The 18278-nt window shown below is 40.5% G+C and overlaps 2 protein-coding genes across 3 annotated transcripts; one reads left to right on the forward strand and one right to left on the reverse strand.

Annotated features, from left to right (window-relative positions):
* The first annotated feature begins 124 nt into the window (after window positions 1–124).
* tspan13b (tetraspanin 13b) lies at window positions 125–9044 on the forward strand. 2 transcript variants are annotated; one of them, XM_005750671.1, is made up of 7 exons: window positions 125–580; window positions 755–954; window positions 2564–2731; window positions 3538–3618; window positions 4525–4638; window positions 5958–6068; window positions 8330–9044. In XM_005750671.1, exons 2-7 carry the CDS (start codon window positions 892–894, stop codon window positions 8402–8404), a joined length of 612 nt encoding a protein of 203 aa, XP_005750728.1. In that variant the 5' UTR covers window positions 125–580; window positions 755–891; the 3' UTR covers window positions 8405–9044. The 2 variants fall into 2 exon arrangements, with proteins under 2 accessions (XP_005750728.1, XP_013770747.1); XM_013915293.1 differs by lacking the exon at window positions 125–580 and having other exon boundaries at window positions 724–954.
* A 2835-nt stretch (window positions 9045–11879) lies between these two features.
* agr2 (anterior gradient 2) lies at window positions 11880–13929 on the reverse strand. Its single transcript, XM_005750672.1, has 8 exons — window positions 13847–13929; window positions 13409–13533; window positions 13257–13320; window positions 13117–13169; window positions 12863–12939; window positions 12651–12714; window positions 12238–12321; window positions 11880–12125 (listed from the first exon to the last, which is right to left on the reverse strand). Exons 2-8 carry the CDS (start codon window positions 13518–13520, stop codon window positions 12076–12078), a joined length of 504 nt encoding a protein of 167 aa, XP_005750729.1. The 5' UTR covers window positions 13521–13533; window positions 13847–13929; the 3' UTR covers window positions 11880–12075.
* Window positions 13930–18278: the final 4349 nt, after the last annotated feature.

The raw sequence follows: 18278 nt of genomic DNA on the forward strand, positions 1-18278 counted from the left end.
ATGGCATTTCAGCCTGGAATTAACAGACCACGTGCATCCTTATTATACGATTAACACACAACTGAGAGACGTTGTTACATGATGTTTATACCCCAGATGAAGATACTTCAGGCGTCCATCAAAGGTTTACAGTGTTTTGTAGGTGAGGCTGGACACTGAGAGAAGAGTCAAGGATTTGGCTCCCCATTGGCTAGGGAGAGAGCTCGAGTTGTAAAGGACGCAGCAGGTTAAGACAGATTGAACTGTACCAACTGTGAAGTGAAGACTGTGTTGAGAAGATGGAAGGAGTACTTTAAGGACCTGATGAATGTGCACTGAAGAAAATCAGAATCAGAGAATCAAAGAGACTTTATTAATACCAGAGCATGCATACAACAAACGTGTTGAAACAGAGGCATAGATAGATAAATATTAATAATACAAAAGGACACAAATATGTGTGCAAATATATGTCATGGTGTAACACTGAAGGCAGGAGGCAAAGAGGAGAACCACAGAGATGATTGGTGGATGTAGTGAAGGAGAAGATGCAGAGGGTTGGTGTGACGGAGGAGGATGCTGGGGACATTTTCAGATGAAGGTAGATGATCCGCTGTGGTGAAGAAGTTAGATTGTAGGCTGCATCCCAATTTCCCTCAAAATACCGATGTCTATCTATCTCACGGTCGGTCTTTATTTGACTTTATTTTGAAGGGTCGACATGTGACTTCCTCTGCACTCAGGTGTTGGTTGTAAGCCTCTTTTTTCCTCGCAGGTTGGACCGATCATCTATTGCTGCGGACTAGCGGAATAAGTAGCTCAGTGGGTCTTTGTCCGGGTTTTATTTCTTGTGTCGAGATATTTATGTAAACATCAGCTTCAAGGATTTATTGTGTTTATTTGCTGGTGAACATGGGCTGCGCTGGATTTACCTGCTCCAAGCACTCCCTGTGTGCGCTCAACATCCTCTATGTTGTGAGTATCCACATCACAGCTTACCATATGGATCATTAAAGTGCCGTGTTCATCAATACAGATTGCATTTTATCACCCTCAGAGTGTGTAAATGGAGTCCACGTCCACTTTTACAAAATCCACTGATGAGGTCAGACGCTGCTCTAATCAATTATTCACTGTGGTAGGTAGGATCAGGTGGCCGCTCCATCCATCGGATGAACCGAATAAGAGACGAGGAGTTTAGAAAAGCGCCCGATTTTCTTTTTAAAATGGGAGGATCTACAGTTTCCACCTTTAACTGTGCGCTTGTTTTTTGGGGCGGGGGGTTGTCACTTTAGAGGTCGCCCTTACTGTGGAAGCCTTTCCTGCAGGCTCTGATAGCTCTTATCATGTCTGCTTTGGATTAAGGTGTGTATCTGACGCTTAGCTACACACTGGACCTGGAGCCTTGCAGTCCTTTAAAGAAGGCGCTCCATAGCACCCTTGGTTCTGTAAGGGTGCAGGAGGTACTAATGATTTCACAGTGAGGTAATCTGCCGGATCTGACACTGCAACTTTCGTATTATATCATCGTATCAGTCTGACATGTTGGCCTTTGCTTCTTGTTTAATCTCTCTTTATGTAAGTGTAGTACAAAATTGTTGCTCATCATGTAAAAGTCGAGAGGATAAGATATTCACATGCAGTTCAGCTCACATTTAAAAAAGAAGACGAAAATGCTCTTATTATCACTCTTTTTTTAAAGTAATAAAGAAGCAACATGTATCCATTCCCACAACTAGTGCTTGTAAAGCCATCCAGCAGCGCAAGTAGGACCATGTCGTATGCTGATTCTAGCCCCCTAACTTCTTGTACGATGACAAGTCAAGTCATCCCAGCAAAATGTCCCTAAAACATAACAATGCTACTGGATTTGCTCACACAATCACATCAAGGATTGATATTTTTCCTCATCCACATAAATCGTTCTATGCTACTGACTGAATATTTTTACTTTTTAAAATTAGTTACCATGTGCATGTGATGAAGGAAGACGCACATTTAAACTATTCTGAACTTGATTTATGCTACACTGCTGACACTGTGTGCCACCACTTCAGACAAAGATTCCTTGGCTGCTGGTTCATGAGCCACTCAGATTGTTTGTGGTCAAAGTCAATGCAGACAGCACATGCTGGACAATACAATAAAGTTCTCTTATAACCTAAAGCAGAATTTCAATAATTAACCCACGTGTGATAGTGTGGATACTTATATGGCTGATTTTTGTTTTTTAAGCTGCCTGCTGCAGTTGATTTCACATGTTCGATTTAGCAGATGTGGAAGTAGCTATATTCAATCCACTTATCCAAATAAGACCTATCACAGCTGCCATAGTGCAGGGTGCACCCAGTCTGCAGATTGCCAGTCTGTAGCAGAGCTAACACCATTCAACCTCACATTCACATCTGTGTAACTGCATGTTTTTGGACTGTGGGAGGAAGCATGTAAAGAAACCAGGTAGACATGGGGAGAACATGCAAACTCCTTACAGAACGGCCCTGGCCAGCTGATAGATAAAAAAATGATGTTTAACTTTTTGCACAAAGTGTCATTTCCACACTCAGCCAGTATGTCTGTCCTGCAGATGGTCAGTCTCCTGATGATTGGCATCGCAGCATGGGGAAAGTGGTTTGGTCTGGTCTCCAGTTTCCAGGTGGTGGGAGGCATCATTGGTGTGGGTGTCTTTCTCTTCTTTGTGGCTCTGGCTGGCCTCATTGGGGCAATGAAGCATCACCAAGTCCTGCTCTTCTTTGTATCCTTCACAAACTCATCCTATGACTGTTCTTTCTGTACTTTCATTCGCAACTTATATAAAATGTCATTCAGTAATACAAATTCAATCCTTTTTCTACATATATAGTTCCAGTAGTGCCAGTTCACGGCAACAGTCATCTCAAGATGCTTGAAGATAATGTAAGTTAAAGACCTACAATAAAGGGAGGACCCCAACAATCAAACAATCCCGTTTAACCAAGCTCTTGGTGACAGGAGACCTCCAGCAGAACCTGGTCGGGGGCATGTTGGTGGGGTGCATAAAGAAACAACGACAAAATAGAAACTATGTGTAATAATATTGTTGGTTTGTCTTCTGTGGTCGTTGTTTTGTGGTATCATTGAATTTGTGCTAATTAAAAAATCTAAAAATAATTCTGTAATATTAGATTCAGATGTTTAATTAGTTGCTAAGTGACCAGAACTTCCCAGAATAAAAGAAAAGAACAGTTAAAATGTTTAGAGCTGTCTTTGTTGGTGCCGAGCATCTTTGTCCTGTTTCTGACCAGCACACTGTTGTTTATCTCCTGCTGTCTTAACATTACTGTTTTGGAAAATTCATTACATATTAATGTATTTATGTGGAAGAAGATACCGAGCTGACTGTATTTCACAGACAACCTTGCACACAGACTCTATTTTCTTACTATTAGCAGATATGTTTCTATAAATGAGCTCTTCCAACTGCTTATGTAGTGCTTCAGTAACACTGACTATCAGCAGTATTATGCATGTCCAATGTCTGCAATGTGTCCACTGTTGTTGTTCTTTGACAGTGAAGCTCAGTACATGATCATCCTGTTCATGGTATTTATTGTACAGTTTTCTGTTTCCAGCGCTTGTCTGGCTGTCAACAGAGAGCAACAGGTACGAGCTTTGGTTTCTCCACAGAGTGCCGAGCAGCACAAATGATAACTATGCAGCTTGCTCTCTGTTGCACATTAATTTGTTATTACTTGACTTTATATCCAGTACAGTTAGACAACTCACATTTTAAAAAGTTTCATCAGAGCTGTTGAGCAAACATCCCTACAGGTGGATGCAGGGAAGGTGGAGGCCTTGAACAAGCAGGCAGTGTCAGACAGTACCGTCTCGTTCTTCCACCTGATAGTTTGAGACAAAACTCTCCTTGCAGCTTTGTGAAAACCCCACATATGATAGATCGTTTTGTGCAGCTTGTTTGGGAATAGAGTGCTGTGACGTTTGGTAGCAATTAGTTCTTGCAAAATTCCTAAAAAATCTACAGAATTTTCGCCTATTCGTTTAAATGGGAACGCGTCCAAAAAAGAAAGAAAGTGTGTGTAATAGGAGGAAGAAATCAAATTATATTATATAAAAGAAATTTAAATAAGTGTAAATTGTGGTCAGTAAACACTAATAATATTACTTCAATGGGAATCATATTTTATAGATATTATCAGTAAATAACACATAAAAAGTGAAAGTAGATTTTACCTAAAACCTGCCTCTCCAAAAGTAGCTAACACACAGCTTAAATGAAGGTCGTATCTTTTTTCTCTGGAAGTTTTGTTTCAGCATGACATTTTTTGGCCACTACATTTTAATATAAGTGGAGATACTATAAGGATTATTACTGATAAATAAAAAAAATAAAAGTGAACCAGTGTGGCTTCTGTGATTAAAACTCTAAGCTTGTCAGGCTGCACAGACTATGTGCTCATTAAGTCATTTAAGCAGAACCTCTTAATGTGAAAATACTGACAGATGATGACAGATGTAATGCTTCATGTTCCTTCTAACACTGTGCTCAAGGATCACCTGCTGGAGGTGGGCTGGAACAACTCTGAGAGCACCCAGAGAGATGTGGAGAAGAGCCTCAACTGCTGTGGCTTCAAACATGTCGACCCTAACAGCATGTGTGATGCTGTGAGTTTGGATCCAGTCTTTTCCAAGTGTTTCCTGTTCCCCGTTACATGTCACATATCTCAGTATGTGCGAAGAGGCTGATGATGGTTCTGTTTTTTTAATGTACAATAAAATTGAACACATCACAAATTTTCAAGTAAATATATTTCTAAAGTTTAGGTTGAAAGAAATTGTCACCATGTGTTGATAACAACCCACCCACTTCACACATGCAATGAAATCAAACCATAGACACATAAATTGTGTAATTACATTATGTGTGATAATAAAAAACTTTGTTGAAAAAATGAAGAAAGGGAGGTGCAAATAGGGCCCAGCTGATGGTCGATTAAAAGGGGTCTCAAAAAACATGATGGGTAAAACCAGTGAGCTCTCACAAGACCCTTGGAACTTTATTGGGCGATCGTGGCTCAAGAGTTGGGAGTTCGCCTTGTAATCGGAAGGTTGCCGGTTCAAGCCCCGTTGTGTCCTTGGGCAAGACACTTCACCCGTTGCCTACTGGTGGTGGTCAGAGGGCCCGGTGGCGCCAGTGTCCGGCAGCCTCGCCTCTGTCAGTGCGCCCCAGGGTGGCTGTGGCTACAATGTAGCTGCCATCACCAGTGTGTGAATGTGTGTGTGAATGGGTGGATGACTGGATATGTAAAGCGCTTTGGGGTCCTTAGGGACTAGTAAAGCGCTATAAATACAGGCCATTTATTGTTGCAAAAATGTTGCTGGCACTGGCTCAGAGGAATATTACTGAAGATCCCAGTGAGCACCATTGGGACCATAATCCAGAAGTGGAAAGAACATCATTTTATGATAAACTGACAACGACCACAACCTTGCTCCTTGCAAGGTTTCAGACAGAGGAGTGAAAAGAATTATCAAAGTTGTCCAAGAGCCAAGGAACAGTTGTGGATAATGCGATTGTTTTGCCCCATTAGCTCCAGGTGTTGTGCCGTCCACGGGAGCGCGTAGCTGCTTAAAGCTGTAGCGCCCAGATTACTTACAGCTACTTCCGTGCAAGCGGTAACCTGAACACAGCTTCAATCATCTGTTTGTTGAAAAATGGTAACGCGAGCGCACCACATTTTCTTGTTAGTAACGGTAACGGCGTTGTAATGATAGGAATAGTAATTAGTTAGATTAGTCATTACTGAAAAAAGTAACGCCGTTAGCAACGCCGTTACTTGTAACGCTGTTATTCCCATCACTGGTTGACAGTGAGCTCCCTTGGTCTTGTTTGAAAAGTAACAGCAGTAAAGTTAATTTGAAATAATGACTCTACTGTCAGAAGCATTGGTGCGATTTTTAAACATGTGCTGTGTCTCTTGCAGGCTTGTTTCCCCAACAGCTTCTGTTCGCCTTGTGCAGACCAGATTAAGGAACATGCTGGAGATATTCTCCGATTTGTAGGAGGAATTGGCCTCTTTTTCAGCTTCACTGAGGTGAGCCATTACAGCCCAGACATGCCCTGTGTTTCAGTAACATACCGACGATTTGTCACGTCCCAAGGTGAAAGATACCATTCCGCGTCCTTATGAGACGCTTCGGAATCTCAATTGAATCCAATAGAATGCCGGTCGTGGCAATAACACACGCTCAGAGCAGAAGCTCCAGCCGTCCATTCCAACCCTAACCTTAACCATAACGTTGGCCCTATCAGATGGTGTTTTCCAAAGTGATTCATGATCAGAACATAAAACACATTTATATGTACAGATTCATTCCAAACGGCTCTCATACCTCCCAACGCGTAACATACCGCCGATTTGTCACATGGCGTCGGTATGTTGGTATGAGAGCGTGCTGATATAGTGCCTACAGCAGGCTGCCTACATGTGCCCCATGGTACCACCACCAACTTGTATGGAATACAAACCAGAAACTCAAATTATATTAAAAGTTAGTCTGTTGTAGAAAATGTCATTTGGGCTTCCACTTCTGGACTTTCTCTAGTATATCAATAAGATCCTGTTTTAGTTACATTTTACTAAGGGTTTCAGTCTGTCATCTTCTTTCAGCTTCATATTTCATTTTCTGTGATTTAATCTTTTCCACAATAGTCATATTTTTCTGTATGGTGATTCCTATCTTTAAGGTTGGGCGACTGGACGAATATATCGACTATCGACGTAGGCTGAGCCTTTCACCAATCGTTTTTACAAGAACGATTTATTCAATTATTTGCCCACGAGTAAGTTTGCTAATAATGTTGACTGAAGCTAAGAGAAGCAGCCAATGGAAAAATAATTGGGCTGTTTTGACGGCACCGTCTTCCAGCTGTGAGCAAATGCACCGACCTCAGAGTGCGCCCAAATGTAGCGATTCATTTATTCAAACTCATAACAGAAAGAAAGGCAGAAGCCCATGTTCAGAAAAAATAAAAACATTTGATTTAAATGGGAAACAAAGAGAAAGTGGCTTCTTTTTCCACTATAACCGTGTTTACAAGCTGTTCCAGTGTTTATCTGTCGCACACACTCGACCAAACAACAAATGCAAGCTCAAACAAAAACTACGTTAAAAATCAAAATGTCTCTTCCAGCGAACATTAAAAAAATCTCCATCGTAAAGTTAAGTGTTCTTTGTAATTTAGCGCATCTCAAATAAATAAATTTGAAAAAAATCCAAAAGTAGCTACTGAAACAAACAAGAAAAGAAGGTAAAATATTCCCTCAAACAAAACTTATAAATTCTAAATGTGCAAATCAGTCCGTGCATGATTGCATTGCTCCACCCATCAGAAATTCTGCACCTGCGCAAAGATATCGTCGGTTATTGGACTGATGATTATCGGTTGGAAGATTTTTACGTATCGCCCAACCTCACTGCGTACAAGTCGTTAGTGTAAAACTCTCAAACCCAGACCTTAAAGCAGATGACTCGTAAGCTGGAGAGGAAATGGCGTGTCGCTACTTTAGAAGATCATCATTTAGCCTCGAGAAATAGTTTGTTGCTCTATTTTAAAAGAGCTCTCTATAAAGCTTATTTTCTTCAATCACTGATTAAAGGAAATAAGAACAACCCCAGGTTTCTCTTCACTGTAGCCAGGCTGACAAACAGTCAGCTCTGTTAACTACTAATGAGTCATTAGACAGAAAAAGGAATTCAGAAGGATTTGTTTGTAAAAGAGGAACATGGAGGAGGCTTTTTCGCAGGTGATATCATTACATAGCAAACTTTTAATATGGGCTTCACTGTTTCCCTTGTTTGGACCAACAAAGACAGAGGATTCATTTTCAGCATGGAAGGGAAAACAGCTGTTTGTACATTAGTGACGGGAAAGTATTTATTAAAACATTTGAACAAATAAGAAAATAATTGAAATGACAAAATAATGACTTGGTTAATGTTTTTTCTAAGATGAAGAACGGTGTTGAAGTAGAGTACAAAAAATGTACAGAATATAAAATAATAATAAAATATAATAATAAAGATTAGGCTAACAATACTGTGTAATCAGCATTCACGCTAATAATTAATGAATAAGGTCACATGGATGGAAGCCTGGCAGCATTTCGATTGTCAGACCAACTTTGACTCAGACCTCCTTCAGTGAGTTTGTCCAGAAAACATGGCAACATTTCTACATAAATAATTGTGGATTTAAAATAATTCTCATGACGTAGTGTGTTTGAAACAATTCCTTACATAGTATTGACTGACATAAGGAAACTTTTAACTTAGTGCTGTGTGTTTGTGTCAGATCTTGGGAGTGTGGCTCACATATTGCTACAGGAACCAGAAGGACCCACGAGCCAACCCTAGTGCTTTCCTGTGAGACAGCCAAAGCTCCACTGACCAACATCCAATCACCTCATCCCCAAACGACCTCTATGGACGTTCTGACTTGTGCATTTTGACTGATCACTGCAGTAAACCTGATGTGTTTCGTTTTCAAGAGCTAAGTTATGTGTGAGGAGCGGCGAACATGCTGCCTTCAGCATGACATTCCTGCAAAATACAGATACAGTTAGTACACTGTGAAATAAAAAGAAGGAATGCTGATCTGCTATATAATCCAGAAGTATTTACACAGCCTGGCTGAGAGTTAACTCTGAACACTTTTTTGTCATTTTGTTTCTTTTATAAAACAGTCGATTCCACTGGAAGCAATAATTTCACCCACTTCTCTGCACACTGACATTACAGATTCGGATGTTTTACCATGTGTAGAAATGTGAATGTGTGACGAGCGGCTTTGTTTGTAACCTGCAGATGTTTTGCATATTTGAGAGTAAGTGTGTGCCTATGAGTTTTTCTCTGTTTGCTGTGGATTTGCCCTTTTGCATGACTCTGTCCATTAAAATGTGGGCTACTGTATAAAAAACTGCAACTATCTGTAAGCAGTTCCTCTGAGCCTTTGTACTGGAAACCACACTATGATACTAATCTAATAAAAAGAATCAGTGTCTTCATCACATGCTTTCTGTGTCTGATACATAAAACTAAAGTTATTCATCTGCAGGACCAGCAGCCTAATGAAGGACGTCTGGGTCGGCTCTCTGATTCTCCCCTCTAGATCAAAACACTTGGAATATTTGGGGTGATGAGGGCTGTGGGCAGTAGGTTTCAACGGACTGTTGCTTCTAAATGCCTGGAGTATCTTGAAAGAGCTATATACCCTAAAATGGGTTAATACTCATATTTTTACCAGTACTGTTTCACAGAGGGCTAAAAAGGAAATGTCCACAATTTAGACTTTTTGCAGAAAATTTAATAAAGAGCAAAGTAAAATGTGGGTTAAACTCTAATTAACCTACTCTGAGCTAACGCTGTTTTATTCTTATCTTTGGGAAGAGAAAGGTTGGTGCTGAATCCGAGGATGCACTTATCTCTGTGTCCTGTCCTGACTGGAAATACAAATCTTCTTGATTCTATAATCGAACACGACAAAAACGAGCAGAGAGAAAGCCACAAAAACACCAACATGCAGGTTCACAGTCTGGGCAGCAACTGATCCCCTGGTGTCTCTGCTGGAATTTTCTACTGTGAAAGCTCGAGGTCCCTCTTAGCTGCTCGTCTCCTAGGAGACAAAAGGGAAGCACCCTGAATCTCTTTTTTACACCTGTTCTCTCTTTCTCCCCTCTCTCCTACTGGACGTCACATCTGGCCTCACCAATGGTGGCATCCAGTCAAGTTGCTGACATTTAATCACGTGATGACCAACCAAGCTGGCTCAAGTCTCTGCATACAAAATGTAGACATTAGAAAAGATATTTTCATTTAACATATTGATTAAACTTGTCTTTTGATTTACTATTAGCAAAAAATGGAAAAGCTCTGTTATAGCACTGAAGACCTTCTCTAAGCTCTTCTCTTATCCTTTCTTGTTGTGATGACAAGAGAAACCCGGGGGGGGGGGGCTTCAATCTCGCTCCGCCCACCTTTTCTCGACACATCAGATGATGAACTGATGAAGCTGCATTTGACAGTATGTGCAGTCCAAACTAGGACAATCACAGGGAATCAGTTAACTTTCATTTTACAGGGACAATTATTTTACATTTATTCATGTTGTAGGCATTATAAACATGATTTTTAAATTGTCATAAATATAGTCTGTTTCAGCACTTACATTCAAACTAATAGATTCTTTTCATATTTGAATACATAGCTCACATCTATCTGCTAGGAGACATATTTATCTCCTTTATAGTCTGTAACTCTACAACAAACTCACCTGGTCAAACAAACGTACAAACATAGCTTCATAGCAATTGTTTTGCTTCTTTCATTCATTCATTGACTGACATATTAATTCTTTGTCCGAGCACCAACCACAACCTGATCAGAATATTAAATGACTCTAATTCCTCCTTTGCCTGTCTGGGTCTAGTTAAATTAGGAGTGGCATGGTTTGCTCCTTCAACTTAACCAAGCCCACGAGTCATTAAATCCCTAAAAAAGTGGCACCTCCTCAGGGCCTGGGAGTGTTTTTCGTTTGTTTTGTGTTATGGGGGGGGGGTAAACCCTCTGAGTCAGCTTCCTCCTATAAGAGGTCAGGAAGGGACAAAATCAGACTTAACAAAAAACATGATAAGCCTGATTGACTCTGTTGAGCCGTACGCAGCGCACACACATACACACACTTACTTTCAAATATGCAAAACATCTGCAGGTTCCTAACATAGCCGGTTCTTTGTAATTGAAAAGACTTGAGACTGGGTTACCCAGCAACACAAGAAAGCTTTCAGTGCTGGCAGTGTGGACCCGCCCACCCAGAATTCAACTTTACTGCATACACAGTCTTCTTGAGTCGATTCCTTACCTGAAGCTGTCTGACTGACAGACATCGAGCTGACAGACTGCAGATCAGGCGTCATTATGATTATTTCTTGTTATCAAACAGAGTAGGCCAATCATGCCAGTCTCTGCATGCTGATTGTCACCAGCACATCACTGAATCAGAGTTGTGACAGAAACATTAACTGACCCCAAATCCACTGATTGAAAGTACCAGCACTTTCCAGTTCACAAGTGCTTAACCTAACACTCACAGACTCCAACTGATGCATTTAGCTTCAGTATCCTGCCAGAGGAAAGTTTGATATGCAGGTTGGAGGAGGCGGGGTTTATACTACCAAGCTTGTGGTTAGCAGACGTGCTCTGCCTCCTTGGCCACGGCTGCCTCTGTGCTGGGTGTTATGGTCAGATATTACCACTTTGGTCTGATTCAACAATCTTATCAGTTGTTCATAAGTGAACTTTGCGTGTTCTTTTCAGAGACAAGAGTCTGTCTCCTGACACGTCTCTAGAAGTACATATTTGTATTTTGTGTTTTTCTGATTGCACTGTCATAAACTTGAACACGCTCTGGTTAGTGTGCAAACTAAATGCTGGGAAAATTGTGGGCAAAAATGTCTGTAACTATTAAACTTTTAATGCCACGCTTTTATTGATCTACTATAATTAAAGGTGAAAGTCTGCACTTCCATCACATTGTAAAAAACCTCCTATAGTGGTGTAAGAGAAAAATGACCGCACAAATAAACACCTTTTGGCCTTTTGAGATAGATACATACAACAAAGTGGTCATTATGGTCAATACAGGCCGAATGCAGTAAAAACTGCTTTTTTCTAGCCCTCCCACACAGCCTTTAAAAGTTAAACATTTAACAGCTGGATGAGTGGAGACCTGATGCAGGCACTGAAGTTAACAGTCATTTCATTATTTTGTTGTTAGTATGATTATTATCATGGATTAAACATAAAGATTTGATCCCACACAGTCTGGCAAATAAGAAGGCAGAGTATCTGTCAGTGAGAACAGCTTCATTTATTTACTCAATATTCCTGTCGTACAGTAATAATAACAAGCATTAGGAAGGAATTCAGGGAGAAAACATTTCAAGTGAAGGTGAAAAGAAGAATTTTTCCAGTGCGTTGTTTCTCATATGTAAACTGTGGAGAAAGCAGCTGTGGATCAGCATCAGTGTGTCTTCCTGGTGCTCACAGCTCAGACTTCAGAAGCTTCTTAGCTTTCTGCATGTTGCCAACCACTGAGGAAGAGACAGGAAATGTTTAATTACACAGTGTAAATGGATGCAAGCAGACAAAAACTGCATCGTGATACAAGTACGCGTCACAGCAAGTATGGGCTGCAGCACTTACAGAGTTTGATGTCACTTGGTTCATAGGCATACATGCGGTTGGCGTAGCGACCAGTGATGTCAGCCCTCACTGTCATTGAGGGGTCTGTGGAGAAATTGGTGCTGGGTAAGTGAAAAAACGCCAGTTGTGTGCATCAAACTATAATTTCATAACATTTCACTATAAAATATCAGATTTTTAATTTGTTGTCTCTGAAGTATATTCATTTACACAACAGGTTAGGATGGGCGAGGATTCTCCACAGCACCAATATTTTGGAGACATGGTTGTAACTGATATACAATACAGCTAATTATAGTTAATGTCATTTCCTTGAGAAACATTAAAAGGATTCAGTGCAATAAAACACACTGATAGATGTAATAGTAGTTACCAGTCTATATAAAGGATATGTCCTAATCTCAAGCTCTTACCAACAAAAAGGAGCCTGGGAACATACTGGCCATCAGGGGACAGATGTTTGTCTGTGGTTTCATACTGTAGGAGAAGCAAAAGAACCGTTTTTTTACAGGCACCGTAAACCTAGTGCTGAACCACAAAATGTAATAATGTTAAGTGTGCCTTAAAATGTAATAGAGACTGAAAGACTTTAAAATACTTCATTTTGTCAGGTGTTATAACCTACCACCAGATTAAGGACGATGAAGTCCTCATCAAGGACTTTTTGGACCTCGTTATCCTCGGAGAAGACTTTCTTCAGCGCTGTGGGAGAAAACTGACTTTAAGTTTTATAACTCGGGTGTGTAGAGAAGAGCACCAGGATGACCAAGGTGACATCACATATGAACAAACACACACTCAGTCTTCAAACAGAACAGACTTCTCGCTCGAACAAACACAGTCAGTAACTTAATAAGTGAAACACGAGCAGCTGCTCACCCTGGCTGTGTGGGCAGTCTTCAAGGTGAAAGATGACCAACAGGGGCTTGTTCCTAAAATACCAACCAGCCCATCATAAGCTTCAGCAAATTTTAGAGTTAAGTCAAAGTTTGGACTTTTATTTTGAAACTATGTCTTACTTTGACCTGGACCAGTAAAGACCCTCCTCATAAGTCTGAGCCCATATCAGCTGATCGCCCCATCCTGCACAGACAAAGACACCATTAGAGATAAGTGCGTCCTTTACCTCAGTAATACTGGGCTTGATGCGTGAATGAAATGACTCAAATACCTCTGGACAGAGTCTGTGGGACCCTCTTCCCACTCTTGGGGATATATTTTGCAGCAAAGGTAGAGGAAATGGCTACCAGGACCAAGAGCACAGACAGCGCTGATTTAACCATCTTTAGAGTTTTCCTGAAACAGCAAACACAAACCAGCTAGAAATGCATACCAGTTTTAGAAGCATCCGCCTGTTTGCTAAAGTAACTGCATTCACACTTCGATCAGCACATGAGCTGTTAAAACTTGCAGTAACAGAAGCAAAACTGAAGAGACACTTTTATAGAGAAGACTATTTTAACAGAAATCCAGATACTTTTGTGCTTTTTCTTTTCCTGTAATGAACATTCCTCCGTAAAGTTTTAGCTATGACATGCAATTATTTCACATAGTAGAGTATTCACACACAAAAAGGTACAAAGCTATGGCAACAAGTTCTTTAGCTTACCTGTTCCCAAATAGTCAGGTAGAAAATGTGGGCAGATCGTGGACTTGCACTGTCTCTAGCTTCACCTGTCCTGTATTTAAGTACCTGTTGGCTGAGAGCCCACCTTCTTCCCTCCCCCACTTCTCTGTGCAGGAATGCCAGAGTGACGCAAAAGTTTGTTTGCCAACCAACTGCATAGTGAAAGTGGATAATTTGCATTTTCCGTGTGTATGAACAAAGACATCCTGTTGCAAGATCATGATTTAAACATTTTATGTTGGGACTCAACACACCCTTGTCAACCAGAAGAGAACTTGATGGAGCAGCACCTTTTTAAATAATATTAAATCATAATTTGGAAAGGAATAAGAGAAACCATTTACAAATTAAGATTTAAAAAGATATTCATGTAGCCATATTTGTCAGTAAGCAATATCTGAATTTTCTAGACGATATAAGTATTCAGTTATTGTCAAATCACGGTTTGTGTTATCGTTGTGGGGTCTTTACCTTACAATATAAAGGCGTAATTTGGTGCATTTAAATAAAAACTGAATTGAGTGTTTCCTTTGGCTACAACAGCAATAATTCGTTTGATGCACATTTTGCACAGGTGTGATCAGGATGAGTTGGGCTGTTTGGCCAAGTCAGCATTAAACGTAGGAAAGCGATCAGAGACTGAATGATGATTGGTCTGCATGTGATTGGTTCAGAGCACAAAGCAGCAACTTGATATCCTCTTTGCTGCAAAGTACACTGCTGTTATAGTCATGCAGAGCATGAATGATGCTTTGCATGAACAAAATGATGACCTGAGCCTTTAGTTTTTCAAAACTAGGACTTGTTAGCAGACAAGAACTAATTCACGATGCACAGAGGTTTGTATCCTGCCTGGTTTTTATCTCAGCCGTCGCCTGTGCACTGCAGCGGGGGTCTCATGGTCACCTAGCTGCTGTCAATAGCAGCTTTGTTCAGGCTCCAGCCATTCTACCTCTCTGACTGAATCAGCCCTTTCACCACAGATCTGCCTGCAGTTTCTAACAGTCCACACACACTTGCTCTCCTCTGCTCAGTTCCAGGAAGTAGAGTAATACATTCATTTGAGTTGAGCAACATTTTTCTTTATGGGCACTAACATATCATAATATGATATGAGATAATATGAGAACATTTGAATTTGCATTTGTATATTCCAGTAACAGACATATTTGGTTTTTTGTCAAAATACTGAATACTAAAACTTTTCCACTCACAGGAACTTTTTATCCAAGCAGCTTTTGTGTAGCTTAAAACAAACGGTTTCTATCTAAGCTAATGACATCCATAAGTCATTAATAGACACAGTTCACGGGTTTCCAGGTTTGTGAAGATCCTCTTCTACCAGGATGTGCTCTTTATTCAATCAGGACCCCCTGACCCGCTGCACTGACAATTGTAATCATTGCACGATAACATGTACACGTACACACTTAGTTATTTATTTGTTTTGTAATGGGGTAAAACAACAGATGACGCAGGAACTGACCAAACAGATTTTATTAGTAACGTACATCAACTTTTGGTGTGAAGGAAATTGACGCTTTCCCTGTTTTCCCTGGTGTCTCTTGTTGCTGGTGCACTTTGTGTCAGTCTTTGTTGTGTGTGTTCTTCTGTCTGGCTGTGGTGCTCCTTTTCTGCTCCTTCAGCCAACTCACCTGTACACCTGAGACCCATCAGCTAACCGTGACCTGCAGCATCTGTCTCAGCTTAGCTCTCCAGTTCCATTGTCCAGTTCACCCATTGAACTAACACAATGGCTCATTCTGGCCGCTCTGAGGGTCTTCGTGTTATTCGACCTTTTTCCGTAACTCCTTGTTTCCCTGTGCCTCAGGTCCATGACCTGAACCGGCAACGTGAGAAAGACCAGTGACCAGTTGAACCTCATAATCATCATCATGGCCTTTTTGCCATAGTATCTAAAAACTCCAGATCCTCAGTTTTTAAACCACCATGAACATATCATCATATCTGTTGTATTGAAATGGATGCTAGTTTAGAGCTTTCCAGTTGCATCAACTCACCAAAGACAGATGTAATGCCAGAAGTGAACAGGGCCTATTTCCACAGAATACATTCCACATATTCAGTTCATAAAATTCAATTCATTTGTATTAATATGGTACTGACAGCAGTCACCTCATGGGGCTTTTATATTGTAGGTTAAATAACCTACAATGTTAGAATTCCACATCTTAGATCCCAACACAAATACTGAAGACATATAAATTCCTTGCACATATTAAACACCAGATATTTTAAGGCCTTGGTGGCTACTCAACCCTTTGTTCTGGTTTGATCCATTTGATTTCTCTGTCCACGTCTTCTACAGTTTGTTTTTTTCCCCTTTGGGCAATTTTTTTGGTTTATTTTGTTTTTGAAAATGACAACAAGAAAAACAAAGAACTGAATTAAAAGGGGATAAAACACATATCAGTGACTGAAAAGGTCCAAACGACCATCCTTTGAACATACAATAACAATCTAACGAGATTGCACTAAAACAAAGACCAAAGAAAATTATTAATTAAGAATAAATATTAAATAGAACTGAAATATATGAGAAAATACCTCCATTTTGTATTGATTTGCCTCAAAAATCATTTTTTAACTTTTACATACATTGTCGTCACTATTCCAGAAGTTTCCCTCATTTAGAAGATTCCCTCTTTTTTAAATATCCTTTTCTTTTCTTATGTCTATTGAATTTCAAACAACCTCTGAATACATTTTGGGGAGAGATTATCTTGCGCTTTGTATATTATCATAGCAATGATCAGCTAAATCATACAATGTTAAGGCATGCAGTTAAATGAATAATCCATTGGTTGGTTCATAATAATCTTGCTGTGGCTGCAAAGTAAGTACAGCGTAAACTGTTGGAGTTGTATGTAGTGATGGGAAAGTAATATTGCAAAACAGGGATGAAATTACAAAAGGAATGTCAACTTCAGCTATGCTTTGGCTTCACTGATGTGACCTGTGACACCCAATCCAGAAGCAAACAAGCTTATCGGTGTCAGTGTTCTCAGCCTCTGGTGGCAGTTCAGATCATCTACTGATCAGAAGGTTGGCGGTTCGATCCCTGGCTGCTCCAGTCTGCATGCCAAATACGGGCATGATACTAACCCCAAGTTGTTCTCTGGTGCATCCATCAGAGTATGAAGGTTAGACAGAAAGCACAGAAAAGAAAATCTGTAATTGACACATGGTGTAGAAAGTGCTTTGACAAGGCAGATGGCCTGAACTAAGCCACATGGGCTCTGCACAGGGTGGTGAAGAGAACCAGTTGTTGAAAGGGTGAGAAAAGTGAGGATGCTGGAGGAAGAGTAGAATTGGAGCTGGGTGAGGTTGGTGGCAAGTTAAAAACAGGTCAAGGACCTCAGGCACAGGTAAGCAGGGTAAATGGCCTTTACACATCCAGTCATCCACACATTCACACACTGGTGATGGCAGCTACATTGTAGCCACAGCTGCCCTGGTCACATAACACAAAAAGAGGGCTTGATTAAAGTATACATGGAAGTGAGTTTAGTGAAAGAAGGGAAGTAGAGCCCACAGAGCACATTTCCAAATATAGACCCAACATACAGATCTGTAGATACTTCAGAAAGTGCAACATTGCATTAGTGTTTAGAAAATAAACACTAATGCAAATCCAAATTCACCAACTGTCTTTAATTATGATAGCTCCCACATACTCATTTATAAGTTGTACATTCCTGAGAACTGTGACCTCGTTTCCCTCAGTTTTGTCTCAAACATCTTTTCTAGGATTATCAGCTAAAGCTGTCCTCAAAAGCATCGCTCTTATGATTTAGTGTCACTCAGCTTTTGATTCACCTTTACTGCTTTGCAGCTTTGTTTCATGTGACACTCCACTTGCATGAGAGGTCGTCATTCATTTAGTGTTCTTCTTTGCTTTTACCCGGACTGCAATTTCCTGTTGAAATCTTCTGTTCCTCGACACAGCACTAAATAAATGTTTCTGTGTTTCTTGTAACAGGATGTGGAAGCAGCTTAGTGATGAGGTGTCCTTACTTCAGCTCCCTCTAATGCCTTTCACTCCTATGAGTTTCTATCTTTGTGTGGTCTATACACCACGGTCAATATTTGCACTAAAGGGCAGGGTTAAAGGCCACTCCTCGTAACACTTCACTCACCAGATGCACTCAGCCCTGCCCTGATAACACGGATCTGACGTCAGCTGTCTCCACACGCACAGAGGATAGACCTGCCTGAACAGGATGTGTTTTCCTGATTTAAAATGAAACACCTGAACTGACAAATATTCCCAAGGTGTTGTTCATCAGTCTGTGCAGTACAGACGCACATTTCACCCAAACTGCTTGTTGCTCACATCAGTCACACTTCAAGGGAAAACACAGCAACACTTGCTCAGTATTTAAACATTTAT

Source organism: Pundamilia nyererei, unplaced genomic scaffold, assembly GCF_000239375.1.
Source record: "Pundamilia nyererei isolate P.nyererei 1_Seehausen unplaced genomic scaffold, PunNye1.0 scaffold00284, whole genome shotgun sequence".
In the NCBI taxonomy this organism is placed as follows: Eukaryota; Metazoa; Chordata; class Actinopteri; order Cichliformes; family Cichlidae; genus Pundamilia; species Pundamilia nyererei.